At 40.2% G+C, this 11,530-nt stretch overlaps 1 protein-coding gene and 1 pseudogene across 1 annotated transcript in view; one reads left to right on the top strand and one right to left on the bottom strand.

Moving 5' to 3' along the window:
* Positions 1 to 3,861, top strand: part of Hnrnpll (heterogeneous nuclear ribonucleoprotein L like) — a 32,465-nt gene extending 28,604 nt beyond the window's left edge. The window contains exons 11-13 of the mRNA XM_029531308.1: positions 874 to 931; positions 1,023 to 1,121; positions 2,831 to 3,861. Coding sequence (XP_029387168.1) covers positions 874 to 931; positions 1,023 to 1,121; positions 2,831 to 2,886 — 213 coding nt within the window. The 3' untranslated portion in view covers positions 2,887 to 3,861. The remainder of the gene's footprint in view (positions 1 to 873; positions 932 to 1,022; positions 1,122 to 2,830) is intronic.
* On the bottom strand, positions 24 to 120 carry LOC115062557 (annotated as a pseudogene).
* Positions 3,862 to 11,530: the final 7,669 nt, after the last annotated feature.

Genomic DNA, 11,530 nt, shown 5'->3' with positions numbered 1-11,530 from the left:
GGGGGGGGGGGAGGGGGAGGAGAGGAGAGAGAACGCATTTCATGCATTTGTGTGTTATCCTTGGGCAAGGGCCATGCTAATTCTTTTTACAATTTTAGCTTATGCATTACCGAAGTGAGCATTACACACTGAACCTAGAAGTTGCCAGTTGTCTAGACTGCTTAACCAGAAGTTTCTAGGATCTTGTCTACCTCCCAGAAGCCTGCATGTTTATTGGTCTTTTGTTGCCTTATAGCTCAGTCATTTGGGAACTTGGAATTAGGTTGATGTTCCTTTACCCCACAAAGTTACTTTAATACAAGTACCTAAAATAATAGCTCAGTTGAGACAAGGTGAGCTGAACAAGCTAATTTAGCGGAGTGTGGTGGGTAGTCTAGCGCTAGCCCTTGGAAGGCTGAGAGGCAGGAGGATTATTGACATGCATTTAAAGCTGTTTTAGGTTACTTAGCAGGAGCCTGACTCAAAAAAACAAACAAACAAAAAAATCAGAAACAACAGGAAACTTACTTTAAATCTCATCAATAATTAAATTTTGTATTCCCTTCCCACTGTAACTCATAACTGTAGTAGCACCTCAGGAGTGATATACTTTCTGGAATTGTACTTCCTTTCTTTAGTATTCAGATAACTCTTCATAAAGTCTGAGGAAATGTATTATAACTTTAAAAAATTTGTTTTATTATATATAAAAAATTATTTACATTGTTTCAAACAAATTTCACTGTTTTTTTTTCCCTCATAGAACTTGATGTTAACTTGAACATACATGAATTCATGTTGTACTAAAGGCTTAAATGCTACTATAAAACTAGCTTTTTTAAAAAGAGCTTTATTTAACTGTATTTCTGATAAAGTTTTACCTTTCCTTGGCAGTTGTGTAACGACCACGAAGTTCTTCCGTTCATCAAATATAAAGTGTTCGATGCGAAAGGTAAGTAAGCATCTCTTGGGAAGTTTTCAAGTTTTGCAGGAAGATTGCTGACACGGAAGTAACCACTGGGTTTGTGTCTGTTTTTGTTTAGCTTCTGCGAAAACTCTGTCTGGGCTGTTGGAGTGGAAATGCAAAACTGATGCTGTGGAAGCTCTTACTGCACTCAATCACTACCAGATACGAGTCCCAAGTAAGTGATCCCTCAGGCGCTGCCTTCAGAAGAGGAGGGTGACGGAGGTGCTGGGGGGAAGGTAATGGCTGCTCCAGCGAGGCAGCTCTGCGCTGACTTGACAATATCATAGCAGATTTTGGTGGGGTTGAAGCTATTTATCTCCAAAGGGTTGTTCAGAAACCTAAATGAAACCACAGGGAGGCTCCTGAGGGCTTAGTCAGGATTACAGTTAAAACTGCAGGATGTGAAGAAAGAAGGTAAGTTGTTTTCGCTGTAAACAAAGTTACTAGTCTGTTTGAGATTGCCAGGAGGTGGTTGGGGAAGGAAATGTGACTCTACCCAACGTTACATAAATTTTGGCCTGGTTCATTGATGTCCTAACATGAATGTAACTTTCCCAGCAAATACTGATTATGCTGGAAATCTTGTTTCTCAGCTGTTGGTAGGCTTCAACCAAACTCTGGCAGAGGGACACAGACAGGTTTTTACTGTTTGCTCTGATTGGTCAACTCAGGGCAATTGTCTACTCAGTATGTAGACCAACCAATCTGGCTTGGAACTTGTCTGCACCTAGCTGTGAGAAGCTTGTGTAGCTACTGCCTGACTAAGAGCTGGCGTTTTTCAATGTATAGGTCAGTTTCCTTAGTACAGGGACATTAATGTGTATTTTTTGACAAAATGTTGCTAGATTATCCTTTAAGAAGGTTGTTGTGGTAACAACCACCTGTGATACATTACACTGACCATTGCCCAGTATCTTACAACATTGGGTCACACATCTCCATTTTTTACCTGAAAAATGTCCCATTGTGTTTCATATGCTAGAAACGAGGTTGTATAATTTACTTTGATCTAAAGGGTATTTAAATTCCATCTTTTAAAAGTATTAGCTATGTGTGGTACAGTTGTAATTTTAGTGTTCAGGAGATGGTAACCAGAGGGTCAAGAGTTTGAGGCTGTATCACACTGTATACGGTCTAGGCTGTCTAAGACCCTATTTCATATTAATAATAATAATAATAATAATAATAATAATGATAATAACTGAGTGAGTGCGGTGACAGAAAGATGAAACACACCAATACCGCAGGGTTGGGGGCTCTTGCTTCTAGTTCTGGATACTCGGGAGACTGAATGGGAGTCAAGAGCTGACAGGTCAAGCCCGGTCTGGACAACATGAACAGCAAGACTTCATTCCAATAGACGGGAGGGACAAAAGTTACTGGAGTATTTCATATGTGGAAACATGCCTTAAATATAGCTCCCAAATGTTTGTTGGAGGGTCAGCCGAAAATAATACTGCCAGATGTTGAAAATTATAGAAGCTTGGTAGTATTTTGTATATGTTAAAAATTACCTAAAAAATTAAGAGAAATACCTCCTTGAAATACAGAGAGGTAAATGTCAAATGATTTAATTTATAGAAAGTTTTCAACTTTAAGTTACTACAAGATATTGTACCACTGGCAATATGCTCTATTAAAGTGAACTCCGATGTGACGCTGTTTTATTATCCTAGTGCAGGGGGTGGGGCACCAGGCATGCGCACCCATGGATGGTATAACTATAGATGTAGCTACAGTCAAAACACTGATACACATAAATATTTAAAAGTTTTTCTTTTTTATATTTTTCTTACCAATAGTAAAATGGTAGAATAATTTACTAATTCAAAGTGGTCTTGAAATTTTGATGGATTATTAACTTCAATTTTTCAATTTTTACAGATGGTTCCAATCCCTATACATTGAAGCTTTGCTTTTCTACATCATCCCATTTATAAGAAGAGAAGAGCATGTTAGAATTTATGTTCATCTTTATTACAGTTTTAAAGCTATACTTCATCCATAATAATCTAAAATGGTTGATCTAATGTTGCCTTGCTTACTATAAGATCCTGTTCTGTAATAAACATATTTTGCCTCAAGTAAATTTGTTGTTAACTTAAATATTGTTTTCACCTTAAGATAGAGTACCATAATGTAGACTGCCTACAGCTTCATTGTAGATTATACAAATGTATGATTTCTAACATTATCACGAATTTTGTTCCATGGTAAAATATATTTGCATTCTTAATAGTAATTATCTGCAGATGTTTTTCCATTGTGTATGAGATTAATGCAGGTGAAAGTATTGCATTTTAATACCGAATTCCTACAATAGATGATTGAGTCTGTTACAGTTACTCATATTAAATATAATTTGTATTTATTATTTTAATCAAATTTGAGAATGACATTGCATATGTTGACTTTCAAGAGCTACAGATTTAGCTGACGTCGATTTCTAAAAGGCTTAATAGAAATGACCACACTTGTATGGTATGCACTCAGACTCAGATTGGTATGTTTCTTTAAAAGTCATCATTTGTATTGACATGCTTCTGTTCCTAGTTCCAGTTTGGAGGTTTTATAAAGTTATAATAATAAGTTAATGTGTTCATCTTCATTATTTTGCATGTGACCTAATCTTAAAAGTACATGTAGTATTTGACATTGATATTTTAATACTATAGAAGCTAAATTTAACAATTCTTCTATATAATAATCTGGGTTCCATAAATGAGTTTTCAGAGAACTTGTGAGCCCTTCCAAAATTGTGTGTAGAGCTTGGAATATATGCATTTTTATTTCTTAATCTTTGATCCATCATAATATATGTATTTTTCTATATGGTGTAAGATTTAAGAATTAATTTTATTTTTGATCAAAACAGCTATTTGTCTCAACACCATTTATTAAACATTCTCCCTCTGGGTTTGTTTCTCTCTCTGTTTAAGTAATCATACTAAGGCTGTTACTCAGTTTACACCTTTTTAATAATTAGAGAATGGGTGGGGTCATTTCATTTTCATCTTAAAAGAAGAGAGAATATGTTTTACTTGTGTAGACTCTGGGTAGTCCATAGTTAGCAGAAGCAGCTTTATGAGTTTTAGATTATTAAGTAGATTTTTTTTGTTTTGTTTTTGTTTTTGTTTTGTTTTTGTTTTTTTTGAGATTAAAAAAGTCTTAATGTGGGTCCTGCTGTCTGACGGCTGTACTAAAATTTGTCTTGGAACTTGCTGTATAGACCAGGCTGGCATCCCACAGCGATCCACCTGATTCAGCCTCCTCATTGCTGGGATCAAAGGCATGTGTCACCACACCTGGCCATTTATTTCTAATTTTAACAACAACAACAACAAAAACCAAAACCTGAGTTCTTTTAGAGTCAAAGGCTTAAAAATATATTGATTTTTTTTTTTTTTAAAGATTTAGAATGTGTGTGGTTTGTGTGTGTGTGTGTGTGTGTGTGTGTGTGTGTGTGTAGCTGAGTATATGATGTGCACCATGTGTGCACAGTGTCAACAGGCCAGATGAAGGTGTTGGCTCTCGTACAACTGGAGTTAATGGGCCGCCCAGTGTGAGAGCTGGGAAGTGCAGGGTGTTAGGTTGGATATTTTCTTCACTCATTCATCACTCAACCCCTGGCTTTACCCAGTGGCACAATAATTTTGTTTGTGTTTTGAGACAGGGTTTCTCTGTGTGACCCTGGCTGTCCTAGAACTCCCAGTGTAGTCCAGGCTGGCCTCAAACTCAGGAGATCTGCCTGCCTCTGCTTCCTGAGTGCTTGGATTAAAGGTGCTTGTCACCGCTAACACACTGCCCAGCCATAAAAAAATGTTTTAATCTTTGCTACCTACTTTAATTTTAAAAGGTAATTTGTAGACCTGTGTATAGTGGTCTTTCTTCCTTTGAAAACTTGAGTGTTTTCGGTGGGGGGTGGGTGTGCTTGTGTGGGTGTGTAAGGGGTGTGCATGTGGTAAAGTATGTAGATAAAGGCAAAGTTTAATTTAGATATGCATAAAGTAATATTGATTGATTACTTGTCTTTAATGACTCTGTGGGAAATCTATGGTAAGTGCTCAACTACATAAAGCCATGTGCTGCTCTTCTCTTTGCCGTGCATGTGAGCAGTTTGTGAATGTTGCCTTTCTGAGCCTTGAAGCCACCCTTCCCATCTCACCCTGCTTATATAGGACATGGAAGAGAACACTCTAGATTTGGTAAAATACAAGGTAGGTAGAAGGGTGGGTGGATGGGCAGGTAGATAGTGATCTACTTTTAAGTGATTTTAAATATTGAAATTATGTTTTTATATTCAATCCATTACACATTTGTAATCTGCCAAATTGGGATACTGCTGCCTTTTGAAGTCCTCTAACCCCTCCTACTTTATAATAACTCTTTTCTCTGTATAGATCTGCTCCAAATACTAGACTCAGGACGAATAAAACTTGCTTATTTTTATTTGTGTGTCTGAGGAAAATAGAGCTGCTTTGAAAATTGTGTGCCTCTGTATGAAAGAATGGTATATAAACTGAAAAGCCAGACTGTAAAGGTTCATCGGGAAAACATCTTGGAGTGTTGACATCTTCCTGTGTCCCTGCTGTGGTAAGTCCACACTGGATGGACAGTAGCCCAGGTACTGCCGATAGCTTAGCTCGCTGCTTCCACAGTGAAGAACCTGTGACTGTAGAAGTGAGAAGACACTGAGGAGAAAACATGGCTGTGTAAAACCTCATAGCCAACTCAGTAGGTCTGATTTTCCATTTAATTTAATTTGACTGGTGTGGTTCAAGAATTCAGTCCTGTTTTGCTTTTATAAAAAGTGTTTATGACATTTGAAGTATTTGTGTGCATGCACATGTGTGTGTGTGTGTGTGTGTCGTGTCCATCGTGTGTGTCAGATGACAACTTGTGAGAGCCCATTTTCTCATGGTTAGGCTCGGCAACAAGTGTCTTCCTGGCTCCTATTTAAGAGAAGGTTGCTCTGGCTATCCTGAACTGTAGACCAGGCTGACCTCGAACTCAGAGAGCCACTTGCCTCTGCCTTCTGAGTGCTGGGATTAAAGATATGAGCCACCACTGCCTAACTAACATTTTTTATAGTTTATATACCTTTTACAGTAATGTGAGTGAACCCAAGGCCTCATGCATACTTGGCAAGCCCTCTACTGCCCTGGAACATTCTCAACTATTTGTTGCTCAGCAGTTAATACACATGGAAAGGTCTATTGAAATTATGAGGATAAGATTGGTACGGTTTTCATAATATGTTTTATTTCCTGAATTAATCAGATTGGTTTTTTAAGTTGGATCAGTGTAACTGTTTTCTGCACTGGTTTTGCTTTAGTAACTGCTTGCCAGTGCCCCTTCAATAGCAGGAATAAATGCTCAATTGATGACTCTTAATGCTAGTGTAATGGAGAGGGGAAGCTGGGATTGGGGAAGTCCTAACCAGTATATCAGGAGCTAGCTGAAGGAGATGGCTGTTGAGCAGCAGTGGTTCTGTCCTGTGGGACTCCTAAGTGCTACCAGTCACCTCCATTTATTCAGGTTCTGGATATGGTAGCTGGGGATAGAACATGAATTGCAGCAGGGAAGAATGATGGTGTTGGTGCACATGGGCATTGCCTTTGCATATCACGGAAGCTGAGTGTGTTCATTGAGGACTTGCCTGTCTGAACTTGAAGAAATGTCAGAGACCTGTATTCTAGCTGTTTGGGACGCTTAAACAGGAATACATAAAGTTCAAAACTTATCTGAACTACAAAGTCAGTTCAAGGCCGGCCTGATGAACTTAGTAACACCATGTCCCAGGATTTTAAAAAATGTTAGGGTACTTAGAGTAAGGCTGGTGGTGGTGTTTGGCAGAGCTCAATGTGGTTGAGACCTTAGATCCAATTTCTAGCACCCCCACTTAGAAGTTAGATCTACCAGGGCAGGGGTGGTGGTGGGAATCACAGTAATTTACATCTTTAATAATCTCTATTTTCCCATTCCCCAAGTCATGTACTTTGAGAAAAATCATAAGCTGAAGATTGGTAATAAAAATAAAATCTCAGACATTGGTAATAGAGTGGTGAGTGGGACTGGTCCAGATAAGAGGGAACATTAAAACATTAAACAATGGCATAGTACTACCGGAAGATCCGGCAATACCTCTCCTGGCCATATACCCAGAAGATGTTCCAACTGGTAATAAAGACACATGTTCATAGCGGCCTTATTTATAATGGCCAGAAGCTGGAAAGAACCCAGATGTCCCTCAATAGAGGAATGGATACAGAAAACGTGGTATATTTACACAATGGAGTACTACTCAGCTATTAAAAACAATGAATTTATGAAATTCTTGGGCAAATGGATGTATGTGGAGGATGTCATCCTTAGTGAGGTAACCCAATCACAAAAGAAGTCACTAGATATGCACTCACTGATAAGTGGATATTTGTCCAGAAACTTAGAATACAATTTGCAAAACACCCAAGATACAATTTGCAAAACACAAGAAAACCAAGAAGATGGAAGACCAACGTGTGGATACTTCATTCCTCCTTAGAATAGGGTACAAAATACCCATGAAAGGAGTTACAGAGACAAAGTTTGGAGCTAAGATGAAAGGATGGACTATCCAGAGACTACCCCATCTGGGGATTTAAAAACAAAAACAAAAACCATTAAACTCAGTATTAAAAGAACATTGACTGTATTACATAAGAGAGAAGGTGCTGAGAAATCTTGAAGTATAGTCTATGGAATGAGACTAAAGGTTCTTGGAAGAACCTTTGTATCTTCAGAGTTGACAGGACATACCACAGGCAAGTGATGGTTTTCCTTTTGGGGGTGTGTGTGTGGAGGGGTGTGAGATGGGGTTTCTCTATGTAACCCTGGCTGTCCTGGAATTCACTCTGTAGACCAGGCAAGCTGTCCTTGAACTCACATATATCTGCCTGCCTCCTGAGTGCTGGGACTAAAGGTGTGTGTGTTCCACCACTGCTGGCTATATCCTTAATGTTAATAAAACATCAAGCAAGTAGCTGAAGGTTGAACAAATGGCTGGTGCTAGGACTTGAACCTGACTGTTTGCTTTCTAAAGTTGTGCTCTTAATTACCTCTCTGTGAAAATGGTTTCTTGGGTTTTCCTGGTTGTAGAAATAAGATGTCTACAAATGGTACAGTTATCAAGTGGATGTGGCCGAATGGTAGAGCTTTCACCCAGGACATCTGAGGTCCTGGGTAAATAAGTGTGAACATAAAGCAGAACACACAGTAGTCAAAAGGCTATAAACTTTCTGGGCCTGGTACTCCCAGCTGTCTGAGAGACTGAGGCAAGAGATCTAAGCAGTTGTGATTTGGCCCCAGCAAGGCCCTAAGTGTCTAGTGAGTGATCTGGCTGTCTGGACAAACACATCAGTTGCAGACTGCTCACAGATCAAAGCCTCTCTGCTTGATGACCTCTAGGTACTACATTAGGTTATGGCAGAGCTCTGGCACCAGGGAAAAGTCACCCTTTACCAGTCACTTCATTGCTTTTTCTTTGTTCTGTAAACATATAAAAACATATAGCCCTCACTACTTGGATCACATCCTTTATTGAAACCCTCTGATTGGGCCCTCTGCCTTTGTAGTCTGAGGGCTTCATTCCTTGTCATCAGCAGGACAAAACCTATTCTAGTTATTACAGATAAGTTAAAAGAGACTAGGGCTAGGGGTGGCCCAGTGGTAGAACACATTATTTAGCATTCGTAAGGCCCCAGGTTTGATCCCCAGCATGGCAGACAAAGCACAAACGCAAGGGAAGCATAGTTCTTCACTCTGATTGTCCGTGGCTGTAGAGCAACTCGTTGTAAGTTGGGTTGGTAACTGATCCAACCTACCTCCTGCTGATGGGTTTCTGCAAATGGCAGTTAGGCTCCTGCTAATCCTCAAACAGAAATTTCTGCCAAATATTCACGTTCTGGGGCTCGAGAGACAGCTTAGAGGCTAAGAGCACTCGTCGCTCTTCCAGAGGATCAGGGGTCAATTCCCTACCCACATGGCAACTCACAGCTGTCAGTAGCTTCAGCTCTTGGGAATCCTACCCCCTCATGCCTGCAGGCAAAGCACCAATGCATTCGGAATGAAAGAGAAAATGTTCACATTTCCAAATCTGAAGAATGGCCAACTAAAGTTTCCCATCCAGCGAGAACTGCTTGGAGCGTTATTGCCAAGTGATAAGGAAAAATATTTTCCTTCTAAAGATCCTGTCTGCTTTTCTCAGCAGGTGGAAGCATTGGTGCTCTTCAGCTGCCATGCACACTTACTCCTCTCATTCTGAGAGAGAACATAACACTGTATAGTTCTATTCCTAGTAGTTTAGTTGGTTGTTTTGTTGGTTTGAGCAGGGCCTCACTATCGTAGTTCTGACTATCCTGGAATTTACTCTGTAGACCAGGCTGGCCTCTAAGATCTGTTTACCTCTGCCTCCTGAATGCTGGGATTAAAGTGTGCAGCACCACTGACCACAACTCACACTCTCTCTCTCTCTCTCTCTCTCTCTCTCTCTCTCTCTCTCTCTCTCTCTCTCTCTCTCTCTNCTCTCTCTCTCTCTCTCTCTCTCTCTCTCTCTCTCTCTCTGTGTGTGTGTGTGTGTGTGTGTGTGTGTGTGTGTGTGTGTGTGTGTGTGTGTGTTAAAGAGGCTAGTAGAGGGTATTGTAGGGTCTAGAACTGGAGCCGTCGGCAGTCATGAGCTGCCTGATATGGGTGCTGAGAAGCTAATTTGGGTCCTCTGTAAGAACAAGTGCCATCTCTCTAGCCCCAAGTTGGTTTTATTTCCCTCCCTCTCTCCCTTTCTTTCCTTTTATGTCTTCTGACATATTTTGAAAAGTAAGTATCATTTCATACATGAGCCGTAGGACTGTCCTGAAAACTTGGGCACTTAACAGAGGGGTCCAGCTTTGTTCCAAAAGCATGGCTTCTTGCAGGTTTACTCAGAAGTGGGAGGAATTAGACTCCAGTGCCCCCCATTTGTCAGAGCCAAGCTCTTAAGACCCAGGGAAAGGGCAGGACGGTGTGCTTGGATAATTTCATATCGACAAAACAGGGTTTCTGTTCCTTGTCTTGGCGTTTTTATGGTCTTTAGGTCCTGTAAACCTGGCTCTTATCTTTTGCCTCGGCCACACCTGGTAGATTTCATCTTATATAACTTATTCAGCAGCCTGATTCCATGTCAGCACACAGTGGAGTGCCAACTATGTAGGAACACAAGGAAAGAGGAGCTCTATAAGTGAGCAGCTGGATATATGTGAGAGCTATAAGCTTGGGCAAGAACAGAGTTCTAAGGAAAGTGAGTCATAATCCAGCCCAGTACAAAGTTCTGGAGAAATGCTAAGTAGCCAGCCAGTGGCAGACTTAATCTTCTCAAAGAAAAATAGCATTGCTCACACACTGCCCTGAACCTAGCTGATGCCCAAGAGCTGTCATGTAGAGGAGAGTGCCCTAGCTTAGTCCTAGATCCAGCTACTCTGCTGCATAGCCATGCACATTGGGCACATTATTAATTCTTCCAAACCTCACTTTGATCACCTTTAAAATAAAGTGGTTGAAGGTGGTGTGATGGCTCAGCAGGTTAAAGTGCAAGTTGCCAAGCCTGATAACCTGAGTTTGAAACCAGGATCCACATAGTAGACGGAGAGAATTGACTTCACAGATTGTCCTTTCACGTCCACAGGCACTCAGTGCATGTGCCTGCCCCAGGCAAGATGCATGGAATTTTAAAATTCCTGAAGGTAGAGTTAAATGGCTTCGGTAGTGGTACAAGGATATTGATGTGGGAAAATATAATTCACATGTTGAAAGATTGACATATGAAGAAAAACAACCATATGGGATTAGAAAATTTAAGAAATTATCTCCTGCTCAGTGAGTGTGTCAAATATGAACATTGCATCCTAAGAACTATCTTCCTTTTAGCAAATGAGATGGTATAAATATTTCCAAAGTTAAAAGAATATTCATAAGGATCTCTGAGTTCGAGGCCAGCCTGGTCTACAGAGTGAGTTCCAGGACATCCAGGGCTATACAGAGAAACCCTGTCTTGAAAACAAACAAAAGAATATTCATGTCATGTCAAATATGTGGTATGAGTAGGTGGCAGTGTGCTGGATTCTAGGTAGGAAATTTGTATTAAAGACAAAACATGGTCCTTTGCCGAGTCCTGCACAGCCATGTGGAAGGGACAGCGTGAGTTTCTGCTGCTGGAGCAGAGCCAGGAGGGCATGGGCCTCCACAAGTGTTGACAGCTGCTAGACATGAAGCTTGTTTGTATAATAATGTACATAATTACTTTACGTTCTCCTTAAGGAAATATTCTCCCTGCCAAGGTTATTAGGGAATATCCTCTCTGCTAAGGTTAATAATTCCATGATAATCATGAGATTGCATGAGTCCAGGAGGTGAGGGTGTGTCTAATGTTTCTGCAAAAATGGTAGATGCTGGGACCTTCAGGACAGTCCTCAAGGCTGTGGGAAAAGCTCTAAATACATGAGTTCAAAAATATGTAAATGGGATTTCTCAACTATACAAAATATAAGGATGCAATATGAATTACATGAGGAGCTT

Source organism: Mus pahari, chromosome 18, assembly GCF_900095145.1.
Source record: "Mus pahari chromosome 18, PAHARI_EIJ_v1.1, whole genome shotgun sequence".
In the NCBI taxonomy this organism is placed as follows: domain Eukaryota; kingdom Metazoa; phylum Chordata; class Mammalia; order Rodentia; family Muridae; genus Mus; species Mus pahari.
This window is presented reverse-complemented; position numbering and strand designations above follow the sequence as displayed.